At 40.0% G+C, this 26949-nt stretch overlaps 1 protein-coding gene across 4 annotated transcripts in view; it reads right to left on the bottom strand.

Annotated features, from left to right (window-relative positions):
- The window catches only part of LOC126268226 (ataxin-2 homolog), a 301295-nt gene that overhangs the window by 48925 nt on the left and 225421 nt on the right, over positions 1 to 26949 (bottom strand). For all 4 annotated transcript variants that reach the window (XM_049973865.1, XM_049973866.1, XM_049973867.1 and 1 more), the window contains one exon: positions 508 to 696. In XM_049973865.1, coding sequence (XP_049829822.1) covers positions 508 to 696 — 189 coding nt within the window. The remainder of the gene's footprint in view (positions 1 to 507; positions 697 to 26949) is intronic.

The raw sequence follows: 26949 nt of genomic DNA, 5'->3' as shown, positions 1-26949 counted from the left end.
TCTAATGTTTTAATATAATTCCCACTTTGCTCCACATAAGATCCGTATGCCACTAGTCAGCCACCTATGTTCCCTGTAGTACTAATACATTGTTTTAACCATATTAAAGGAAAGTAACTTTCAAAAAACACGAGAAATGTGTTAAGGAAAGCATTATATTTATCATCTATGTTATCAGTATTCTAAACATCCTGCCACTCTTGTTCTTTACTGATATTTAAAAAAGCCTCTGTTGCCATCAGAGCATAAAAAAATAGTTCTACAGAACTCTGCATAATTTACATTAAACTGCGAATGGACAACTGTGTGGTCAGACAACATACACAACATCTCTAAGTATGAGTAATTTTTCAAGTGTCAATTGATTATTATAAATTCTACCTTACAAATATTCTGAAATTGAGGTAGCCTTTTCCAGCTCCCATTAAGTTTTTCCATACCCCACCCCCGATTGTCCTACATTAAGGGAGTACAGTATCACAACAAAAATTGTTGCACAAAAAGCACCTGTGGTGATGAGGATGCTCTGCGCAATTCATCAGTGCGGACTCGCAGTCCTGTAGGTGCATTCTTAGCATCCTGGTGGGGTGTGGCCTGATGTGATAATGGGGCAGAGGTGGCGGCTGTACTTGCAGCAGGATGCTCCACAGACATAGATGAAGGCTGATGTGTTGCTGGACCTCCCATTACCACCACCTGCATACATAACAAGATAAAATATTATCGACTGAGACTGTCCATTGTGGGAAGAAATAAAACCAACCAGATCTCCTTCATTCTGCTTTCAGCTCCTCTTCTTTCCTGTCATGGTTCCTTTTTATTTATGCCTTCTGAAATAGATTTTGTTATTCATTATCTCCCTCAATAGTACATGATCATTAATAAATATTAATCACTGCTCATTAACAACAATACAAATGACATTATAATATAATGTTGTAAAAGAAATTTGCAACCTAAAAATTTTATTTGCAATAAATCAGAACTAGGTGATGCACTCAAAGACTAAGTAATTACACTAATATATCATATAAATATTTTATGTTGTTAGTTACACTAACTAACTTCATAGAGTGAGGAATTCCTACCCATTTACAGAAGCAAAAAAGGTCAATGAATTAAGTTAGCATTCAGTATCCACCAAGAGATATTTAAAAAGAACCAGAAATCAGAAGAAATTGCGCCGAATAAGTACAATCAAACATACATGTCACTGCATAAAACACAAGTGTAGAATATCAATAAAGATTCATAACAAGTTCCTTGGAGAATTTCTAACATATTGTCTATGAAATTTACATTTACACATTACTTCTTCTGCAATTCACTCTAATATCTTTGATATCTTGGAGTTTAGACACACATGATATTTCAAGGATTATGTTGAAATTTTGGTCAGCTGTCTTGAAAAGATTACTGTTTCAGTTTTGTGAGCAACTGAGATGCAAGAAAAAGATGTAACTTTAAATACAGTAGTAAAATTCTGATAGAAGTAAATGAGTTAGAAGTACATGTGACCACTCTCCAAATTGCGGAAACCTCAACTGTCAATAGGCAAACACAAAAGAGAAATAAAACTTGCTACCTTTCGGACTAAATGCTACTCTCATCTGGAGTAGTGGCTAGGGGTGGGTAGCTAGCAGTTCGGGTGGAGGCAGCAGTTTTGCTGGCTAGGAATGCAGGCTGGCATGTGCACAGGCTAGTCAGTGGGGTGAAGTGCATGATAATGGCGACGTCCATTAGTAGCGGGACAAGAGAACAGAGGAAGGGAAAACTGTTGGGTGGAAGATGTGGGTCATCAGAGATTGAGATCAAGGGGGCTATGGGAGCAAACGATGTGTTGTGAGAATAACTCCCATCCACGTAGTTCAGAAAAGCTGGTGGTGGAGGGAAGGATCAAAATAGTCTGGGTTGTGAAGCAGCCATTGAAATTGAGTATGTTGTGCCACTGGGTGGCCAATTTTGTTCTTGGTCACAGTTTGGCAGTGGACATTCATTCCCGTGGACAACTGGTTTGTTGTCACAAAAAGCTTCTTATGGTTGTATGACAACCAAACAGCTGTCCACCAGAATGAGTGGTCATCACCAAACTGTACCCAAGAACAATGTTGAGCTCCCAATGGCACAACCTACAGCTGAGCACAACATGTAAAATTTCAATGGCTGCTTCACAACCTGAGGCACCTGTATCCTTCTTCCATCACCAGGTTTCCTGAACTATGCAGTTGGGAGTTACCCTTGCAACATATCCTTCACTCCTGTAACACTCCTGGCTTCAATCTCTGTTACCCAATGGATGAAAACAATCATCAATGTCTCACGATAATTAAGTCCATTTCATGGTCACAGTACATTAAACACTCACCAGCACAAAATAGTCCAGAATTCAACCTGATGATTTATGACTTAACACACATGATACAAAGAATATTAGCTCATGTCAGTCTATTCTCAGTACCACAGATCAAGTGCCAAAAGATAGAGTCCGACTCTGGAGCATATTCAAATCTCTTGAAATATAAATCCCTTCATAAGTTAAAGTATGGTAGTGGCCATTCACTGCCCACAATCAATCGCCTCCACCATCAAAAACTACTTGTTACCACAGGCAGGTCTGCCCCTTTTCAGAACTCAAGTAAAAGTGTCTAGAATCACTCGAAAAGCCCCATCTTCACAAGACTCCAGCAGTGTTCCAACACTGTTCAACTCTCACTGTGTAACAAAGCAGGGTTGCCCACTGCTATCCTGTTTTGGTTTTACACTCCTTCAGTAACTTAGTTAAGCAACAAACTTTTATTTTTTTTTCATTTTCACTGCTCAGATTCCAACTACAGATTCTGTGGCCTTCAGCCTCATAGTACATAATTCAGAAATACACTCCTGGAAATTGAAATAAGAACACCATGAATTCATTGTCCCAGGAAGGGGAAACTTTATTGACACATTCCTGGGGTCAGATACATCACATGATCACACTCACAGAACTATAGGCACATAGACACAGGCAACAGAGCATGCACAATGTTGGCACTAGTACAGTGTATATCCACCTTTCGCAGCAATGCAGGCTGCTATTCTCCCATGGAGACGATAGTAGAGATGCTGGATGTAGTCCTGTGGAACGGCTTGCCATGCCATTTCCACCTGGCGCCTCAGTTGGACCAGTGTTCGTGGTGGACGTGCAGACCGCGTGAGACGATGCTTCATCCAGTCCCAAACATGCTCAATGGGGGACAGATCCGGAGATCTTGCTGGCCAGGGTAGTTGACTTACACCTTCTAGAGCACGCTGGGTGGCACGGGATACATGCAGACGTGTATTGTCCTGTTGGAACAGCAAGTTCCCTTGCCGGTCTAGGAATGGTAGAACAATGGGTTCGATGACAGTTTGGATGTACCATGCACTATTCAGTGTCCCCTCGACGATCACCAGAGGTGTACGGACAGTGTAGGAGATGGCTCCCACACCATGATGCTGGGTGTTGGCCCTGTGTGCCTCGGTCGTATGTAGTCCTGATTGTGGCGCTCACCTGCACGGCGCCAAAGACGCATACGACCATCATTGGCACCAAGGCAGAAGCGACTCTCATCGCTGAAGACGACACGTCTCCATTCGTCCCTCCATTCACGCCTGTCGCGACACCACTGGAGGCGGGCTGCCCGATGTTGGGGCGTGAGAGGAAGACGGTCTAACGGTGTGCGGGACCGTAGCCCAGCTTCATGGAGACGGTTGCGAATGGTCCTCGCCGATACCCCAGGAGCAACAGTGTCCCTAATTTACTGGGAAGTGGCGGTGCGGTCCCCTACGGCACTGCGTAGGATCCTACGGTCTTGGCGTGCATCCGTGCGTTGCTGCGGTCCGGTCCCAGGTCGACAGGCACGTGCACCTTCCGCCGACCACTGGCGACAACATCGATGTACTATGGAGACCTCACGCCCCACGTGTTGAGCAATTCGGCGGTACGTCCACCCAGCCTCCCGTATGCCCACTATACGCCCTCGCTCAAAGTCCGTCAACTGCACATACGGTTCATGTCCACGCTGTCGCGGCATGCTACCAGTGTTAAAGACTGCGATGGAGCTCCGTATTCCACGGCAAACTGGCTGACACTGACAGCGGCGGTGCACAAATGCTGCGCAGCTAGCGCCATTCGACGGCCAACACCGCGGTTCCTGGTGTGTCCGCTGTGCCGTGCGTGTGATCATTGCTTGTACAGCCCTCTCGCAGTGTCCGGAGCAAGTATGGTGGGTCTGACACACCGGTGTCAATGTGTTCTTTTTTCCATTTCCAGGAGTGTAGTTTAAATAAAATTCCCCTTGTAAAATCTATTATTTCAGTACATTCTAATGTCCATTCTGAAAGTAATGAGCTAATTAGTTTTATTGGAAATGCATCATATTAGCAGTTATGAACAATGACATATATTGTGCAGTACATATTAAGTAAAATTCGAGTGAGCTAATAGATCGAATTCAGCTATAAGACTGCATCCAAAAGAAAGCTTAAATTTTACTGATTCCAGCAAAGTGTTCAAATTAACCTAAAGTCTGTTAGTTAAATAGATATTAAGATTTAAAATCTGTAGCCTGTATGACTTTCAGTGCCAGTTGTGACCAAACTACTAAATAATTCCGAGATCTGTTTCGATACTTTTGCTACCTTTATTTTTCTATGTAAAATGACTCCAATCTCAACTTTGTAAGTGCATTAATTAAGAATTAAGTAAAATTGAAAAAGTAAAAATTATTGTTCAAGAGGGCTCTCATGGTTATAAATCTGGAATGCATAAGTTAGTTCCGCGTATTAAACCCAATAATTAACTTCAAAACCAATTAGAAAGGATAATTTTAACCTTGGTAAATTCTAAACTATAATATATTAACAGAAATAGTCAAATATTCAAGCGCTCGTTTATATAAGGTACGAGCTGATGCAGTTCTCAAGTTACTTCTCGGTCAGATTCTCATGGAGCAAAAGTGCGGCAAGTCGGTTAATTTTTCCAGTCGGTACCAAAAAAGTGTAATTGTGAATATTGTTAAAGACTGGAAGTTTTTGACCTACCTAATGTGACGATTAAGCGTAAGAGGCCTGGTCACACGAATATTGTGTGTGTGAGTGATAACAAATAAATCACACTGTGGTTGTCATAAATGTTCAACAATTAATACGGTCTTGACTGTTGATTTTGGAAAACTTAGTCTAGGATCCTGGCTTCTTAATTTCAGTGTGGTTTAGGTGAGATGGACACAGCTACCGGGAAAACAATATTGAATAAGCAAAGCAAGGTAGGTCGGGAACACTGGGCACTATCTACTGGAAGAGAAAATGTTTCAATACTTCCAGTTGTGACGTGAACTTTAAGTGGCACTAATGCAAGGACGTGTCCTGGCACGTAACAACTGGCTGAAGGCCATAAACCCCGTGTTCAACATGATCACTTCCTGAACTAAACTAATGTGTTACAACAAAATTTAAATAAATAATGTAGGGAAAGATAGATCGCTACCTATCATACAGATGATGAGTCACACACACACACACACACACACACACACACACACACACACACGACCGCTAACTTCAGCATCTCGGGCCAGAATCAGAATGCAACATCACATGGGATGTAAGCAGCAGTCTGGAGGGGGTGGGGATGGGGAAGGGGAAGTAGTTTACGGCTGGGGCAGAGACGAACGCTATCTGGTGGAGTGTGCAGGCACTAGACTGCCAACAGGCGCAGTGTCAGGAGGTTGTTGGGTAGGAAGGTGGGGACAAAAGGAACAAAAAAGGAGAGGAGTGGGGCAAGATGGGCGGATGCATTGGCAGAGGGCTGCAAATAAACAGGATGGGACATGAGAATGGGGAAGAGATGATAGAACAGAGGGAGTGGAAACTGTTGGTTGGAGGGGGTGGCGACAATATCTTAGTGTAGGTTGAGGCTGGTATAATCACGGGAATAGAGAATGTGTTGTAAGGGTAACTTCCCTTGCGCAGTTCAGAAAAGTTGGTGGTGGGGGGAAGGATTCAGATGGCTAGATGTTGACCTCCTCCTCTCTGATGGCCTGCCTCTGTCCACATTAAATCCACCAACCACGAACATTACCTGCATTTTGACAGCTGTCATTCCTTGCTCAGTATGCTGAGGGCCTTACAAAGGTCTTCACAGACAGGCTCTACCATCAGACGTAGTCTGCAAACAGATCTCCTGTGCCATTTCCCCACACACCCCCAACCCTCCCACTACCACCAAAAACTAGCCACAAAGAGAGTTTCTCCTTTGTCACCCTGGCTGTGCCCTGAAATGAACTACATCCTACCCAAGATACTTCCCAATCTTCCTAGAGTGGTGTTTCATCACACACCCAACCTCCACAACATCTTAGTCCACCCCTATGCTACTCCCAATCCCTACCCCTTGCCACAAGAATCATATCCCTATGGAAGACCAAGTTGCAAAACCTGCCCGATCCACCCACCCAGAACTTCCTATTCCAGTCCTGACCCTACTACATCAGAGGTCAGGCCACCTCGGAAAGCAGACATGTCATTTACCAACTCTGTTGCAATCATTGCACAGCATTTTATATTGGTATGACTACCAACCTGATGTCCACCAGAATGAATGGTCACTGCCCAACTGTGGCCAAGAGCAAAGTAGACCCCTTTTGGTGCAACATGCAGCTAAACATAACACACTTGACTTCAATGGCTGCTTCAATACCCGAGCCGTCTGGATCCTTCCCTCCACCACCAGATTTTCTGAACTGTGCAGATGGGCGTTACCCTTGCAACACATTCTCCTTTCCTGTAGTTACCCTGGCCTCAAACTACGGTAACATACTGTCGCCACACCCTCCACTCAACAGTTTCCACCCCGTCTGTCCTATCATCTCTTCCCCATTCTCGTCTCCCACCTTGTTTATTTGTAGCCCTCTGCCAATGCATCCACCTGTATTTGCCAACTCCTCTCCTTTTTTCTTCCTTTTTCCCCCCCATCTCCCTGCCTGACAACCTCGTGATACTGCACCTGCTGGCAGTCTACTCCCTGCACACTCCACTAGACAGCGTTCGTCTCTCTCTTGTCCCATACACTACTATCCCTTCCCCTTCCCCACCCCCTCCAAATTGCCACTTGCATCCCACATGATGCTGCATTCTGGCCCAAGATGCTGTAGTTGCTGATCATGTATGTGTGAGGTATGCTTGCTTTGGTCGGTGTGTGTGTGTGTGTGTGTGTGTGTGTGTGTGTGTGTAACTTTAATGACAAAGGCTGTATCCAAAGGCTATATGTGAGTGTCTTCTAATAGTGCCTGTCTGCAACTTGACGTGTCAGCATTATGGTAAGTAGCAATCTATCTTGTTGATATTCCTACTTGAAGTTTCCATTGTTTAATATTTAAACAAGGAAAAGTTACAAGCATTCTGTGACACTCAGATAATTTACAATAATTATAAATAAAGTAAGCCAGTATTCTTGTGGAAGCACATGCATTTAATGACTACAGGTTATTGCTAAATATTATTTAAACAATTATTTATGTGTTCTTAACAAAAGCATCTTTCGGTACTCTTTTCAATCTACATCTACATCTACATCTACATCTACATCCATACTCCGCAAGCCACCTGACGGTGTGTGGCGGAGGGTACCCTGAGTACCTCTATCGGTTCTCCCTTCTATTCCAGTCTCGTATTGTACGTGGAAAGAAGGATTGTCGGTATGCTTCTGTGTGGGCTCTAATCTCTCTGATTTTATCCTCATGGTCTCTTCGCGAGATATACGTAGGAGGGAGCAATATAGTGCTTGACTCTTCGGTGAAGGTATGTTCTCGAAACTTTAACAAAAGCCCGTACCGAACTACTGAGCGTCTCTCCTGCAGAGTCTTCCACTGGAGTTTATCTATCATCTCCGTAACGCTTTCGCAATTACTAAATGATCCTGTAACGAAGCGCGCTGCTCTCCGTTGGATCTTCTCTATCTCTTCTATAAACCCTACCTGGTGCGGATCCCACACTGCTGAGCAGTATTCAAGCATTGGGCGAACAAGCGTACTGTAACCTACTTCCTTTGTTGTCGGATTGCATTTTCTTAGGATTCTTCCAATGAATCTCAGTCTGGCATCTGCTTTACCGACGATCAATTTTATATGATCATTCCATTTTAAATCACTCCTAATGCGTACTCCCAGATAATTTATGGAATTAACTGCTTCCAGTTGCTGACCTGCTATTTTGTAGGTAAATGATAAGGGACCTATCTTTCTATGTATTCGCATCACATTACACTTGTCTACATTGAGATTCAATTGCCATTCCGTGCACCATGCGTCAATTCGCTGCAGATCCTCCTGCATTTCAGTACAATTTTCCATTGTTGCAACCTCTCGATACACCACAGCATCATCTGCAAAAAGCCTCAGTGAACTTCCGATGTCATCCACCAGGTCATTTATGTATATTGTGAATAGCAACGGTCCTATGACACTCCCCTGCAGCACACCTGAAATCACTCTTACTTCGGAAGACTTCTCTCCATTGAGAATGACATGCTGCGTTCTGTTATCTAGGAACTCCTCAATCCCATCACACAATTGATCTGATGGTCCGTATGCTCTTACTTTGTTCATTAAACGACTGTGGGGAACTGTGTCAAACGCCTTGCGGAAGTCAAGAAACACGGCATCTACCTGTGAACCCGTGTCTAAGGCCCTCTGAGTCTCGTGGACGAATAGCGCGAGCAGGGTTTCACACGACCGTCTTTTTCGAAACCCATGTTGATTCCTACAGAGTAGATTTCTAGTCTCCAGAAAAGATATTATACTCGAACATAATACGTGTTCCAAAATTCTACAACATATCGATGTTAGAGATATAGGTCTATAGTTCTGCACATCTGTTCGACGTCCCTTCTTGAAAACGGGGATAACCTGTGCCCTTTTCCAATCCTTTGGAATGCTTCGCTCTTCTAGAGACCTACGGTACACCGCTGCAAGAAGGGGGGGCAAGTTCCTTCGCGTACTCTGTGTAAAATCGAACTGGTATCCCATCAGGAGCAGCGGCCTTTCCTCTTTTGAGCGATTTTAATTGTTTCTCTATCCCTCTGTCGTCTACTTCGATATCTACCATTTTGTCAACTGTGCGACAATCTAGAGAAGGAAGCACAGTGCAGTCTTCCTCTGTGAAACAGCTTTGGAAGAAGACATTTAGTATTTCGGCCTTTAGTCTGTCATCCTCTGTTTCAGTACCATTTTGGTCACAGAGTGTCTGGACATTTTGTTTTGATCCACCTACCGCTTTGACATAGGACCAAAATTTCTTAGGATTTTCTGCCACAATTGTGGTGTCTGCTAACACATGATTGACTAGTTTTAAATTGCCACAGTTTTTAATAGAACTTGCAATCAACATTTAAAAAGTGCCTGGCAAAATACTACACTGTCAGTAAATAAATACACAAGCATGAAAAAATATAAGATATGCATGTATTCATTTGCTTTGTAAATGTGGAGAATAGGATGTTCTGATAAACATTTGCATAATGCAAGCAATATAAGAGACATCGTAAATCAACAAATAAAATAAATACAGATACATAGCTTTCAGGGGTGATAGATATAGTACAATGCTATTACCTGAGGTACAGTTTGTTGAACTCACATGAAATGTTAAAAAGTTTTTAGTTTGGAAGTTCATTGTGAAAATGTTTACTCACTGTGAAATAATATTAACTTCTGTCTTAAAGATGATGAACTGTTGTTGTGTCATTGGATGCACTTCATTTATCTGGGATGGTCAACATATTCAGATCTGCATTAATATTTGATGGGAGTTATTGATGAATCTCAATGAGCCGTAACTTAGCCATCTTTAAGAGTGTCTGACAATCTGCCAATTCCTGGAACATATTCTTCAAAAAGGTGAATGTGAGCATCAGCTGTCCAAATTACCAGGTCTGCGATTTACCCATTTCCGGCAACGGGCTTTATATCTCTGCATCTGAGCTCACCTCACGTGGAAACAGTTATCTAGCCAGGCTGGCTATGGTGCATCCTATGCCCTGGACCGACTAGCATACAGCCGTGCAATGAATTCACCTCTCCTCAATACCAGGCCTAGGTGCACGAATAACTCGCCCCCATACTCCTAACGTTAAACCCCAATAATTTCTCTTTTCCCTATCCTGTCACACCCCTCAAATCCTCATCATCTTCACGGTGTGCTGCACCCCTCCGGCTTGGCATCCGTGCATCACATGCTTAGCCCATGCACCTGCCATTCCTCCCTCTCGGATTCCAAGCCAGCAAAACTGCTGCCAACCTCACCAACCACTAGCTACCCACCTCAACCTCTCTTCCTGCCTCCAGCCTCTCTCTTCCTCTACCCATCTCACCTGTCACAACCCCCACCTCACCCCAGTCCACATGCTGAAATCCAATCAGCACTTTGTGTCCACTCAGAATAATGCCCGAAAGCTAGCAAGTTTTCTATCCCTTTGTGTGTGTCTATTGGTGACTCAGTATTTCTACTATTTGGTAAATGGTATCCTTTACCCATAAATTACTTACATGTAACCATTTAAAATAGCTCGATGTACTTCAGTTGGTAAGTAGACATATACTTGTATATCTTTCAAGTTGTAATGATTGCTGAAGTGGATTTTGACCCATTGTAGGAGGCTGAATGGTTTACCATCTGGCTTTCATGGTTAAACTATTGTACAAAATTATTGCATGTTATACAGTGATGCTATGTGAATGACCTAAAGGCTGAAAGTGGCCAACAGCACATAAAAATAAATATATGATCAAGAGAAGATAATGTTTTCATTTTAACATTGCACTGAGGTCCTGGAACCACTTGTAAAGTAAATACACAGCAAAATTCTTATTTCTTCTACTTCCTTCACTGTAATTCTGTGACATATTTATTTATCATAAGAAATAAATATAATGTGAACTGTGAGTTATATTGTCATAATGTAAGACATAAAAATAATTTCTGTGTAGGCCCATCCTTTCTTCCCTAGTGTTCTAATAGGGTTTTGGATTTTGGTACAAAGATCTTCAAGAAGCTATCAGCAGATGTAATAAAATCCATTTCGAATCTCTGTATACTGAAACAAACTTGAAATCCTTATCAGACACTCCTTTTACAATCAATTTGATTATATAGACTGAAGATGGAAAATTTTTGAAAACAGCAGATGAGTAACAATGAACAAAACTACTGTTAACAAGTCTTTATTTCAAATTGTCAGAGGAGCTTCAAGGGAATAAAAGTGAGAGTGTAGAAGAGGAGTAAAGTCCTTCTATCATGAACCAAGAGGTGTAATGTGTAGTTCGTCCAAGGGTATATGTTAGAAAAAAGATGATTGTGTAAAAGCATAAGTAGCTTAGTTGTGGGTGTGACAACCTAACTCTTCAAGGGTGTTATAATCTGTGGGTAAAGCCCATGAAATGGGATGCATACGGAATGTCTACAAGGAATGACAGCATCCTAGCAGACCTACTTGCTGTGCAGGCATGTAATTGTGCTGTGTCATCACTACCTGGAGGTGTTTTGGATGTCTCAGAGAAAAAGAGCTAGCAACGGTTGTAAAAACAAAAGAGGATAGAAAAAACAATTTATTCATTGATTGTTTAACTGAACTTTGGTTTTAGACATGAAAAAAATATATTTAAATATGTATTGATGTAATGACTTGCTAATTCAAGATCTGTTACAGTATATTGTAAAATTGTTCAAGATGATTTAAAATACAACAGCTCTGTGAGAGAATGTTAAGCTATAATTTTGTAGCTACTGGACAGATTCAGAACACTCTTACACTCTTCATACCAACTGCATCAGAGAAGAGTCACACAAGATAATCAGTGGCCTGGATTAGCAAGTGCATGACATTGAGAAATAATCAGAAGGTGACCATAACTGAGAAGAATTCCAGACATATCTTGTGCAGGCTACTAAAAGGTGACAGAAACTTAACACCCTTATTACCATTAATATTATACATTGCAAGGAGATAGAATGCAACTAGGAATTTCAACAGGCACTTTAAACACTTACAGATGGAAAGACAACAGGTGTTGATGAGACCCTTGCAGAAATGCTAAAAACATTAGGTACATAAATCCACCAAAACTCTTTAAATTAATTAATTAATGCTACAGAAATGATGGTTATCAATTGGCTGTAACTAAAAATAAATAAATAAAGGCAATCCACATACGTAACAGTAAAAGGATCATATCTAGTGCAGGAAGAAGAGAAACAATTACAGCCTTACATGTGCTGCTGGAAAGAAAACTAGAAACCAACTTATAGATGTATCCCATTTTCATGGATATGGCAAATGCCTTCTAAAATGTTAATTAGAAACTGCTTTTTGTTACTATGAAGGGAAATGAATAAATCTGGAAGCATAGAAGAAGGGTTTACGAATTGTGCAAAAAATACAAACAGATTAGAAAAAAAGGATAAAAAAATAAGCAGTATGGCAGGCTTGTTATACTGAAGAAGCTAAATAAACCATCAAATAGAAAACAAAAGATATCACATTTGGAATCAAAAAATATACTGTATCAAACTGAACAAAATGTTGCACATGCTGTCAAAAGCACTAAGATACTGAGAGTAAACAAGAAGAAAACTAAAGTAATGGTAATTTAGAAAAGGTTAAAAAGAGCATCACAGAAATTAAGGTTGATATCACAACTAAACATAACAACACAGAAATATGGATATCCTGGACAAAATTATTTGTAATGAACTGCATTTCTCTACAGATGTTTAAACACCCTGGAGACAAGCAACATAGCTCCTACACTTCATGGATCATACTCCAAAAAGACAGGCATGATAGATCCTACGTCGACTATACTAGGGTAGCCTGTGCCGCTCTAGTAGCCACATTGCTACAGTGGTGTAGTTGTTAGCACATCTGCCTATAAGCAAGAGGAGACAAATTTTAATTCATTAATTTAGCTTCTATCCTTATCAAAAGTAAAGTTGGGACTCATATATCCTCAGTAAAATGTAATTTCATCAGATGAATAGGTCACCTATGCCTGAGGTATAAGCAGGACATCCCCTTATGTGCAAATCTGGGGTGCTATTCCAATGTCAGAGCGCTTCGGCAATACTGACAGGTAATCTGTACAGCTGTGGTAACTACAGTGTTATGTTATGATGGTGTAGTTGTTAGCAAATCACTGTAGTATGCAGGAGACCCGGGCTCAAGTCCCAGCTGTGGCTCAAATTTTATTTGTTGATTCAGCTTTTATCCTTATTGAAAATAAGGTTGAGACTCATATGTCTCCTGGAAAATATAATTCCATCAGATCAATAGATCACCTAGCTCTAAAGTACAGGAAGGATTTCCCCATCATATACAAAGCTAGGATGCTATACCAATGTTGGAGAGCCTTGGCAATATTGACAATTTAAGAAGGGTTGAATTTTGTGTTAGGGAGGGATTGGAATAGGGTAGTCCGTGCACCTATGGCAACCACAATGCTACGATGATGTAGGGGTTAGCACATCTGCCTAGTATGCACAGCCAGCACAGTAGCTCAGCGTGTTTGGTCAAGGGTTAGCTGCCCTCTGTAATAAAAAACTGAGTGAACAGGTCAACTAAGAACTTGAACGGGTGTCATGGGACGTTCGCCCTGAACAAATGCAACGAACAATGACGAACAAAATGAGATTTTTCGACAAACTGAAATGGGTGTCTTGAGACGGCCGTCCAGAGCAGATACAAAGAACGAAGATGAACAAAATGAGATTAAGTCCCGGCCATAACATAAAATTTTAATTCATTGCTTTAACTTCTATGCTTGTCGAAGATAAAGTTGAGAATGTCTCCTGGGAAATATAATTCCATCTGCAAATGTTAGTCTAATGTCTGTCCTCTGCATAAAGGTACTCTATGATGCTTGTTGCACTACCATGAAAAAACAAAGATAGCAGAACTTGTCACTCGTACTGATGGAAAAAGAATACAGCCAACACTGAGTGTTACTTCCTTTGTGGCATTTACAATCCCCCTCTTGCCATTCGCACAAGGTCACACTCAGAGTAAAGGGCATTGATTGTTGTCTGCTACATGCTTTGTATTTATTTTCAAGAAGGCCTTACAGTACAGTGCTGAAAAAAGAAAGAAGGTAGCTAATGATCCAACTGCCTAGAAGCTGAAAAAAAAAAGAACTTTATACAGATAAAGCCATTTGTTGTTTAAGGAATGGAAAGACACTGGGAATGCATTTCTTCTGATGATGAAACAAAAAATGACTGCATCCAATATCAATGTAAGAACAAAATTAAGAATGAGACAAAAAATGAAACCTGCCCATATTTTGGATTATAATAAAGACAGGGCTGGTGTGGATCACAACAACCAGCTTTTGAGAAGAAGGAAAATAAAGTGGTGGAAGAAAGCTTTTTTCCCATTTTCATGATAATGGTTGTAAATTTGTATGTTTTAAGCAAAAGGTGATGCCTACTAGCTAAAATCTTATTAAATTCTTTACTGAATTGGCAGTGACTTTGTTAAACAGAAGGAGGCCAGGCTGAATGAATTTCTATTCAAAATAGTTCAACTGTAAACAGACTCAGTGGAAGACAATTCCTAAATAGATTCCAGCAACAGAAATGTTAAAATGGCCTCACAAGAGATGTAAGATTTGTGCAGAACAAAGCAAGACAAGAACTGGGGAAGTGCAGGACTCCATTTTCCACAATCCTTCCAAATTTTTCACACTAAATAATTTTCAATAAAAAACTAAATTTGAAAATAGTATTGTGTTTAGTACCAAAAACATCAAAATCTATTTCTATTTAGGAAACAATAGACAAAAATTATTGTTTTGAAAAAAAAATTACATTTTGATACAAAAAATTGGCCAGGTGGGAACAGGACTGAGGGTTCCCTACAAACTTAATTATGTATACAGACAATTCATCCAGTCCAGGAATTGAGCACCTCAAAGATTTTTGGCTATTATCAAAACTGAGTCTGGCAAGATATCGGTCCCAGGAATGTAGAGATTTTCAAGAATGTTTTAAATTTAAGGCGGAGATGATCAAATAACACCAGATTTTTTTTCATGTGATTAATTATAAATTAATGGTTTTCTGATTTTGTCTTTTACTTGTACAGTGAAACCTTGCTTCTTGCCAAATTTCATGATTCTGTGTCGATGGGAAGTACACTGTAGTGGTTGATGAGTGAATTTTCAAGCACCAAAATAATGTTGTTGTTGTTGTTGTTGTTGCTGCTGCTGTTGTTGTCTTCAGCCCAGAGACTGGTTTTATGCAGCTGTCCATGCTACTGTATCCTATGCAAGCTTCTCCATCTCCAAGTAACTACTGCACTCCACATCCTTCTGAATCTGCTTAGTGTATTCATCTGTTGGTCTCCTTCTTCAATTTTTACCCTCTACGCTGCCCTCCAATACTAAATTGGTGATCCCTTGATGCTTCAGAACATGTCCTACCAACTGATCCCTTTTTCTAGTCCAGTTGTGCCACAAATTCTCTTCTTCCCAATTCTATTCAGTACCTCCTCATTCATTACATGATCTACCCATCTAATCTTCAGCTTCTATTCGAAAGCCTCTACTCTCTCTTTTTCTACACTATTTATCGTCCATGTTTCACATCCAAACAGGGCTACACTCCATACAAATACTTTTAGAAAAAGACTTCCTGACAATTAAATCTATACTCGATGTTAACGAATTTCTTTTCTTCAGAAATGCTTCCCTTGGCATAGCTACTCTAAATTTTATTTCCTCTCTACTTGACCATCATCAGTTATTTTGCTCCCCAAACAACAAAAATCATCTATTACTTCAAGGCTCTCATTTTCTGATCTAATTCCCTGAGCATCACTTGATTTAATCTGACTACATTCCAGTACCCTCATTTTACTTTTGCTGATGTAAATCTTATATCCTACTTTCAGGACACCGTCCATTATGTTGAAGTGCTCTTCCAGGTCCTTTGTTGTTTCTGACAGAAATACCATGTCATCATCAAATCTCAAAGTTTTTATTTCCTCTCCTTGGATTGTAATTCCCACTTCAAATTTTTCTTTTGTTTCCTCTACGGCTTGCTCAATATATAGATTGAATAACATTGGGAATAGGCTACAACCCTGTCTCACTCCCTTCCCAACCACTGCTTCCCTTGCATGCCCCTCAACTCTTACAACTGCCATCTGGTTTCTGTACAAAGTGTAAACAGCTTTTCGCTCCCTGTATTTCACTCCTGCCACCTTCAGAACTTGAAAGAGTATTCCAGTTGTCAACATTGTCAAAAGCTTTCTCTAAGTTTACAAATGCTAGAAACGTAGGTTTGCCTTTCCTTAATCTATTTTCTAAGATAAGTCATAGGGTCAGTACTGCCTCATGTGTTCCAATATTTCTACAGAATCCAAACTGATCTTCCCCAAGGTTAGCTTCTATCAGTTTTTCCATTTGTCTGTAAAGAATCCGTGTCCGTATCTTGCAGCTGCGACTTATTAAACTGATAGTTCAGCAATTGTCACACCTGTCAACACCTCCTTTCTTTGGGATTGGAATTATTATATTCTTCATGAAGTCTGAGGGTATTTCACTTCTCTCATACATCTTGCTCACCAAATGGTAGTATTGTTAGGGCTGGCTCTCCCAAGGCTGACAGTAGTTCCAATGGAATGTTGTCTACTTCTGGGGCCTTGTTGCAACTTAGGTATTTCAGTGTTCTGTCAAAAGCTTCATGCTATATTGTATCTCCCATTTCATCTTCACCCACATTCTCTTCCATTTCCGTTTTATTTCCCTTGTGTACATTGCCCCTGTACAGACCCTCTAGACAGTCCTTCCACCTTTTTTTCATTCCCTTCTTTGTTTAGAAATGGTTTACCATCTGAGCTCGACATTATACAAGTGGTTCTCTTTTCTCCAAAGGTCTCTTTAATTGTCCTGTAGGCTGTACCTATCTTACCGTTAGTGATATATGCCTCTACATCCTTAAATTTGTCCCCTAGCCACCTCTGCTTAGCCATTTTGCACTTCCTGTCAATCTCAGTTTTGAGATGTTTGCATTCCTTTTTAACTGCTTCATTTACTGTGTTTTTATATTTTCTCCTTTCATCAATTAAATTCAAGATATCTTCTGTTACCAAAGGATTTCTACTAGCCCTTGTCTTTTTACCTACTTGATCCTCTGTTGCCTTCACTATTTCATCTCTCACAGCTACCCGTTCTTATTATACTGTATTTCTTTCCCCTGTTCTTGTCAACTGTCCCCAAATGCTCTCTCTCAAACTCCCTACAACCTCTGGTTCTTTCAGTTTATCCAGGTCCCATTTCCTTAAATTCCCAACTTTTTGCAGTTTCTTCAGTTTTAATCTACAGTTCATAACCAATATATTGTGGAAACGTCTTACAATTTAAAACCTGGTTCCTAAATCTCTAGCCGGCCACTGTGACTGAATGTTTGTGGGTGCTTCAGTCCGGAACCACACTGCTGCTACGGTCGTAGGTTCGAATCCTACCTTGGGCATGGATGTGCGTGATGTCCTTAGGTTAGTTAGGTTTAAGTAGTTCTAAGTCTAGGGGACTGATGACCTCAGATGTTAAGTCCCACAGTGCTTAGAGTCATTTGAACCTTTTTTGAACTTAAATCTCTGTCTTACCATGGTATAATCTATCTGAAACCTTCCAGTGTCTCCAGGCCTCTTCCACGTACATACTACCTTCTATCATGATTCTTAAACGAAGTGTTAGCTATGTTATGCTCTGTGCAAAATTCTACCAGGCATTTTCTTCTTTCATACCTTACCCCCATTCCATATACTACTTTTCCTTCTCTTCCTGTTCCTACTATCAAATTCCAGACCCCATCACAATTAAATTTTCGTCTCCCTTCACTTTCTGAATAATTTCTTTATCTCATCATACGTTTCTTCAATCTCTTCATTATCTGCAGAGCTAGTAGACATATAAACTTGTATTACTGTAGTAGGCATAGGCTTCATGTCTATCTTGGCTACAATAACGCATTCACTATGTTCGCCTGACCAGAAGTCTTATTCCTCCTGCCACCGAACTTCACTAATTCCCACTAAATCTAACTTTAACCTATCCGTTTCCCTTTTTAGATTTTCTAACCTACCTGCCCGATTAAGGGATCTGACATTCAGTGATACGATATGTAGAATGCCAGTCATGTTTCTCCTGATAACATATCTCCTGATGCAGTATTAAAATATGTGACATAAATAGCTAACAATAGAAAATCCAGGATGGAATGTAACAATACCAGAGAAGGAAAGTTGCTGCTCATCATATAGCGGAGATGCTGAGCAGCGATAGGCACAATAAAAAGATTCACGCCATAAGGCCTTTGTCAGCAGTAGACACACATACATGCACGCACACACACACACACATGCAAACACAACTTGCACACAAGTCTGTAGTCTCAGAGAGCTGAGTGTAGTTTCAGCTCTCGGAGGCTGCAGATGTGCGTGCAAGTCGTGTTTGCGTGAGTGTGTGTGTGTGTGTGTGTGTGTGTGTGTGTGTGTGTGTGTGCGTGTGTATGTATGTGTGTCTACTGCTGACAAAGGCCTTATGGCCGAAAGCTATGAGTGTGTGAATCTTTTTATTGTGCCTATCGTGACTCAGCATCTCCGCTATATGGTGAGTAGCAACTTTCCTTCTCTGGTGTTGTGACATAAATAGCTGTATCTTTTGACTGCATTGACTCAGAAGCTTCCATTTTTAATACCGTTAAGGGACCATAGACCTCAAGATGTGACAAAAATCTCAAATTGATATGTCTACCCATTACTGAGGAAAAGGGTTTTTAACAGTCGGATAGACAGACTGATGGACAACAAAGTGATCCTATAACGGTTCTGTTTTTTCCGACTGAGGTATGGAACTCTAAAAAAGGGTGACTGATGTAAGTCTCTGTTTCTTTGCAATATTTCATAGGAAAAGACTAAATGCAAATGCAATGAAGAGATGTAAATTCTGTGCAGTAGAATATACTACACAAAATTCAGTTAAACTACGAAAAAAGATAGTATCAGCCAGTAAAACTACACCCTAGCTGCTCAATCCTCAAAGTGTTAAAACACATCACAGAAGGAAAGAGGGGTGATTTGTGCAATTATCTAAAGTGTCAACAGGAGGCATGTGCAGAAACATATAGTTGTCCTATGTTGCATATAGTGGAGAGGAAGAGAGAGATTAGGTGCAACAAGTTTTATTAATAAAGTTGGCTACACAACCTTTAGTCTTTAAATAATAAGCTCCTTGTTATAGTGGACACTATATCTCATTAGTACCGGCGCAACAGTACCTTTGAAATATCTCTCTATGTGCTGCAAGCACAACGGCCTTTTCTGAGCTAGCTGCTTCAGTCCCTCCACAGGTCTGCAAAAACTATTTATGGTCCACTGCAGTATGCAAAACATGTTTGCAACAGCCATTTTTCCTCTCTGCTATGACAATCCTACAGAAGCTGTTAGTACTGAGAGAGGTGATAAATTCACTCTGGCAGATTTCATAGTTCATAGCTTCCATGAATAGGCCCTCTTTGGTCTTTTCAGACGTCATGATTGTGGGATGATCTGATGGCTTTTCTTGTATTCCTTTTAGTCCTAATATGGTAGCTCTCACAAGCTGCTGGCTTGATTTTTGCGCCTCTCTTAGTTGTGATAATGTCTTCATGCTGCTATTTTGACAAGGGAACGTCCCATCATTTTCCAGGTGTGAATGAAATAAGAGAGCACTGTGCATCACAACTTAAACACTCGGTGGGATGGGTTGTCAACCAGGAAACAAAAGAAGGCACATGCAGAAAGCAATACGCACCATAAATAAGAAGTGCCACCACATAAATTAAGAAAAACAGCACCACACATTATCAATAGTGAAATATTAATTAATTAATTAATTAAATTGTTTCATCAAGGAGGGAGCAATAAGATCTCGCACAGAATTCAAGCAAAAAACTTTCTCTATTTGTGAGATGGAAAGAGAAAAGGGAGCCCATGTCAGAGAAGTAAAATTTTCAGTAAATGCAAAATCGTTCAATAATATCTAAAATATCTATATTTGTTTTCTTGTATGTTGCAGGAATTTACTTCATTCTGTACATGTTACTATCAATTTGAAAGTTGTTTGAATCCAACAGGAGTCATTAATGTCATTAAAATCAATGTAAGTATTCTGAAAATGGACCACTTGTCAGTATGAGAAATAATACTGGTCCAACATGAGGTCCCTTTTCTAATCTCATTGCTGCATATGGAATGCTTCACAAAATAGTATCACCTAAATTTTATAGGCACTTAAAGGAGCACAGATAGCTTTGTATAAAAAATAATTGTGCATACAATAATGCCAAGCAAGACAAGGGGTTCCCTTTTACATGAGAGTTATAAATGCCTACAGATGTTACCAATTTGCAGTTAGCAGCTTCAAAATGCTAGCTAACAGCTGATGGTACTGTAGCAGTAAAAACCTACCCCTGCAACAAATGTTAACTCTGCTGTTGTTGCTGGAAATGAAAAAGAAGTTGCTGTGATATGTATGACTGGCTAAATATCTTGAAGATTAGTAAATCAACGAAAATAATTTTTGAAAGCACAACATAATTGGATAAATAAAAGATCTACTCACCAAGCAGCAGCAGGAGAATACACAAATAAAAAGGTATTATGTATGCAAGTGTTTGGAGCTAGTGGCTCCTGCAACTGGCAGAAAGGTTGAAGGGGAATGAAGAGAGGTAAGGAAAAAGGAGTCGTGAGGTTTAGGAAAAGGGGTAGAGTTTGGAAAAGTCACCCAGAACCCCGGGTCAAAGAAGACTTACTGCACTGGATGTGAAGGAAAGTCTTTTCTTATCGTCCTGTTCAGTAAGTCTCTCTTGACAGGGGTTCTGGGTGACTTTCCTGAACTCTACTCTTTTTCATAAACCTCACCAGTCCTTTTCCTTCCTCTCTTCCTTCCCCTTCAACCCTTCTGCCAGAAGAAGGAGCCACACTGGCTCCAAAAGCTGACATACATAATACCTCTCATTTGTGTGTTCTCCTCGCCGCTTGGTGATTAGATCTTTTATCTAACCAATTACATTGTGTTTTGAAGAAGAGTAAGTTACATAGATATGATATAATTAAATTTTCCTTGAGACATATGAGTCTCATATTTATCTGTGATAATGATGGAGGCTGAAGAGATGAACAAAAATTTGTGCCATGGCCAGGCCTTGGGTCTCCTTGCTTACTGTGCATGTATGCTAGCCATTACACCATCACAGCTATGTTAGCTATAATGCTGTGGCTGCTTAGTAATCACTGCAAAACGGACACTGATGGACATGAATTTGTGCACCAAATCTTTCCCAAAGAAAATGGACCCCATGGTGTGGTAATTTCCACAGGGATGACAAAACAATAAAAAGACTATCTTTCTTAGAACATAGGCACCCATTGCACAGAGGAACAAAAAGATATTTTGTGTCCTGAAGTATAGCTAGAACCTGAACCAGGACCTCCAGTCATTGACAATAAGGATCCTGAGGAAGAACATGTCCAGAACCAAAGAAGAAGAGGTAAAAAAGCTGTTTGTGAAAGTCTTGAACCCCTTTAGACACAAGTATTTTAAAAGTAGAAAATTAAATCCTTTGGCAACTATAAAATATGGTATCTCAATCTAATTTTGGGGGTTTCGTAAATTCAAAATTGTATGTGGTTTTGGGCTCATTAATGGCTCCAAAATCTAAGTTTGGTCTAAAAGATGCCATAACACAACAAAAATACCAATATTTTTCAAAAAAAGGCTGTGCAGTGTACGCTAATTTTTCTAGGTTTGGGGCTAGTTTATTTGGTTTTAAATTTTTGTTCACTATAATGTGTTATCGGTCTGAAGGGGTTAATCATGTAATGTCTAATGTTAACCTAAAAAAGCCTGCACCATTTGACAAAGGGCATTTTAAGGGTAATATATACACTGATTTTGTTTTTTAAATATGTCTAAATAAAAACTTTGAGGTTCGCCGATGACATTGTAATTCTGTCAGAGACAGCAAAGGACTTGGAAAAGCAGTTGAATGAAATGGACAGTGTCTTGAAAGGAGGATATAAGATGAACATCAACAAAATCAAAGCGAGGATAATGGAATGTAGTAGAATTAAGTTGGGTGATGCTGAGGGAATTAGATTAGGAAATGAGTCACTTAAAGTAGTAAAGGAGTTTTGCTATTTGGGGAGCAAAATAACTGATGATGGTCAAAGTAGAGAGGATATAAAATGTAGACTGGTAATGGCAAGGAAAGCGTTTCTGAAGAAGAGAAATTTGTTAACATCGAGTATAGATTTAAGTGTCAGGAAGTATGGAAGTGAAACATGGACGATAAATAGTTTGGACAAGAAGAGAATAGAAGCTTTCAAAATGTGGTGCTACAGAAGAATGCTGAAGATTAGATGGTTAGATCACATAACTAATGAGGAGGTGTTGAATAGAATTGGGGAGAAGAGAAGTTTGTGGCACAACTTGACCAGAAGAAGGGATCGTCGGTTGGTAGGACATGTTCTGAGGCATCAAGGGATCACCAATTTAGTATTGGAGGGCAGCACGGAGGGGTAAAAATCGTAGAGGGAGACCAAGAGATGAATACAACAAGCAGATTCAGAAGGATGTAGGTTGCAGTAGCTACTGGGAAATGAAGAAGCTTGCACAGGACAGAGTAGCATGGAGAGCTGCATCAAACCAGTCTCAGGACTGAAGACCACAACAACAATCAAAAAATGATAATAAATTGAAACTTTAAAATGGATTACCTCTATTTTTCATCACCAATATTAAGCCTTTTGTAACTCACTCAAATTTAGAGATATAAATCTTTTTTTAAATTGTTTAGAATGTAATGCTGAATGTAAAAATATCAATAGTTCAAAATCCAAAATTGTTGATAAAAGGTCCCTTTTCAGTTTCCATCTCACATTTGTATGGTCACTTTCAGTTTAATCTCAATGGCATTCTTAATAACAATATCCTAGCTACTGGAAGCACATATCAGAATTTACATGTTTGTATAGTCCGTATAATGATCAGTACAAGTAATATTTTGCAATGACAGATTTACTCAGGTTTTGTGTGTGTGTGTGTGTGTGTGTGTGTGTGTGTGTGTGTGTGTGTGTTGCTTATGCTCTATACACTAGTCCTCCACACCCCAATGGTCTGAACAATAGATTACAGCACAGAAGTGCACAGGATACGGTATACAACCACCTTATGCATACAAAGATAATCCTTCACAGTCTGTAAAGGGCTCTAATCTTACTTCACAACATGTTTCCACAAAATACAACCAATCCTGTTGGAAACACTAGCCGCATAAGTCAAGAAAGCTGTAGGCTTAGGCACCACCTCGTTATTGGCATCACTCATCCAGTTCATGGTTGGCTGATAGTACAATGCGCATATGATTTGTCTCTGACTATACCAATTCTGGTAAACCATAACTTCAAGATGAGATAACTCAGCTGACAAACTTTATGGATCTGGAATGACATGGGCCCTATGAACCCAGGTATGAAATATCCCTTCACACTAAGCCACTATGACAACTATCAACCTCAAGACGCAAAGCAGTACAGCCTGGCTTCCTGTTAACATCATGAGCCAAGATGCACTCATACTTTCTCTTGATCAACACATCCAGGAAGGATATTGTAATGGATCTCGCCTCCTCAGAACTTTTGTACATCAATTGAAATGTTTGATTCCATATAAATTTTGGCCAGACTTGAGTTAATTTTTGATACTTAAATTATATTCCACATTTGAAGATATTTTTGCATATGTTTGATCACAAAAACATTATTTTTCTGATATTATAATTTTATTTTCCATTTCACAATATCGATTTTAAACCATGAAATTAGTAATCACATTGTCACGTTAAACGATCCGAGAGCTGCTTTACAGCAAAGATAATATTATTGTGCCTCAGTTACCATATAAACAAAATTTCTGTTTTCATTTGTCATTTTTCTAATTTTCTTATCCATAATACAGTTGACTGTGTACAAATACAGGAAGTTGCAACCTCTGTTATGAATCTTTAGGTGTATTGTATTGTATGTTAACTGGAGACCTAGAAACAACGGAGAGGCTCCATCCCCGCCGTAGCCACAATGGTCCACAAACCCACGACGACTACTGCAGTCCACTTCATCCCTCTGCCGCCCCACACCGAACCCAGAGTTATTGTGTGGTTCAGCCCTTGGTGGACACCACCCACCCCCACCTGCAGGGAACATCTTACACCAGACGAGTGTAACCCCTACGTTTGCATGGTAGAGTAATGGCGGTCTATGTGTACATGGAGACCTTGTTTGCGCAGCAATCGCCAACATAGTGCAGCTGAGGTGGAACAAGGGGAACCAGCTCGCATTTGCCAAGGCAGATGGAAAACCGCCTAAAAACCATCCACAGACTGGCCTGCTCACCGGACCTCGACACAAGTCCGCCAGGTGGATTCGTGCCGGGGACCAGGCGCTCCTTCCCACTCTGGAAAGCCGTGCGTTACACCACTCGGCTAATCAGGTGGGCAATCTTTAGGTGCATAAATCTTTATGTAAATAACTATTTCCAGAAAAGATTATGTAAGTAATATCTGAAATGCAATTTCAGTTAAGCCAGTAATGTTAACACTAATTTGGATTATATCCAGTCCAAGAAGATTCTGGAAGCTGTGTTTATACTATATAATGTAATTTAGGTGCTAAGCATGTCACGTGGCTTAGCATTAAGATGCACTGGTCTGTGTGACTGTCTGAGAAATTATGTTCTTTGTCTTGTGCAGAAATGTTGCACAATGCATTTACTTAACAACTGGTGTTGTAGAAAATGTATCAAGGATGTAAAACTAAATCAATATGGTGATAAATAGTAGCAACATGCCAGTGACTTGTCACTGAAACACTCTGGACCAATAACTTTGGGAAGTTTATACAGGAACAAAGAAAAAACATTAGACAACAAGACAGCCATAGCAAGATAAGTAACATTTATCTGCTAATATAATGTTTATTCCCTTCAACAACTACTTAAATGTTGACAACATTAGAAAAGCCAATTCAACATAGTAGATTTTGTTTCTCTACATTTGTGAAGATTCTACAGAATGGAGGAACATTACAATAAGCAAATGTTCTTCTCTAACTCCAAAATACAGAGAATATTCGGGTGGACCGTATTATGGTGTTCTAAAAAGATGTGCAAATTCTCACTTTGTTGAGGACAAATAACGAAAGTATCGGCTACAAATCTAATGCCGCAAAATGCAGAGCACATTACTTGAAATCTTCCATGAAAATAAAGATATATGATTTCCAGAAGCGGGTTATTTGAAAATCCTCACAGTGTTGTCTATCTAATACTGACAACTCAGTGAAAGTTCAAGATCTATCATAGGATAAGCTGTTGATGGTAACTTATTCCAGTATTCCTGGACATTGTCTTAGCATTAAAATACAACCCTTTTGCTACATATTGTCCCTTTGTTCTGACCCAGACATTAATTTTAGGAGTTTTGGGCTGATGGATGCAGCCATGTATGGTGGACTTCACACAGCCTATATATGAGAACGAGTGTGTGTGGTGAGTGTGTGAGGGGGAGGGGGTGGGGTGGGGGAGGCAGAAATTACATTCTCAAAGGCAATTTCAGCTATCCTCATCATCAAGAACAACCAAGCTGCTTCATGGTCATTTGCATTTAAAGAGAGAAAGAACATACAAAAATGAGTACAATGAAGCACACACATACAAGCAATTTTCTTGGCACATAAGCTCACAAAAGGGGTATTCCATGTCAAGTGTCCCAGTTTAGAAGATGCTCCCAGCTCGACCATCTACAATTTTGATGAAATTTGTACAGTATGTACCTGAGGGTCCTACATGAACTTATGCAAAGTTTCAGGCTCACCTGTAGCTTGGTTGAGGTGCTGGAGCCACTTTTGTGAAGGCCACATTTACCAAGACTGAAAATTCGCGAAGAAATCTTCACGTTTGGCATTCCACCGTTCCTAATGCAAAAGAGCTAAACTCTTGCTTCTGGGTATTGTGGTACAACTTTTTATGCCTCAAATTTGAAATTTTGTTGATTATGTCTGCAGTGTTTAAATATACATGGAAAAAAGGTTCCAAAACAAAAATACTTATTACTGAGCAACTTAAAAGAAATATTTGTTGTGCACTGCAATAAAAATGGATCAGAAATTGGATTTTCCCAATTTTGTGAATTAAGGCCAAAGTAGTGTGTGACTGTAGGCACAACGGGTTCACATTCAGTTTGTGCCTGCACAATACATCAAAATGTGGAACTAATGTTGGCACATGGTCCAATAAAAGAAGATTACAAAATATCACTGAGCAAAATTACCTGTAATTTGGAAACAAAGGATTGCATGCTTCATCCATGTGAAGTGTGTTCAGGAACAAAAGCTCTAAAGGAATATTTCGAAAGTGCTTTTGCAGATATTGATCCTGAGGATACAATTCAGTTCAAACAATGGACTCACACTGACTGAGATGCACTTGAAGCCAGAGAAATGAAGTTGAAGAATTCGCTGAACTATCAGTTACAAAACTTTGGTCCTTCCTACTCACCACTACATTGCAAAGCATCAGAGCAAGCATTTGTAGTTTACTAAAGAAGGTATCAAACCAGGAGAATTGATTATATTAATGGATTTTGCTGAAAATTACTCCTTTATTGTCCAAGGCGTAGTTCAGGGATTCCATTGGGAAAATAGTCCAGCTACAATGATCGAAAATGGTAGATAGGAAATATCTGTGAACTTTCAAGTGAAGAAAAAGATGCCTTGATTAATTTCACATGCATCCTCATGGAGCTGCTCAATCATTTTAGATATGCTGGATTTCAGAATAA

This window comes from Schistocerca gregaria, chromosome 4, assembly GCF_023897955.1.
Source record: "Schistocerca gregaria isolate iqSchGreg1 chromosome 4, iqSchGreg1.2, whole genome shotgun sequence".
Lineage (NCBI taxonomy): Eukaryota > Metazoa > Arthropoda > Insecta > Orthoptera > Acrididae > Schistocerca > Schistocerca gregaria.
The sequence above is the reverse complement of the archived record's forward strand: the minus strand, read 5'-3'. Positions and strand labels throughout refer to the sequence as shown.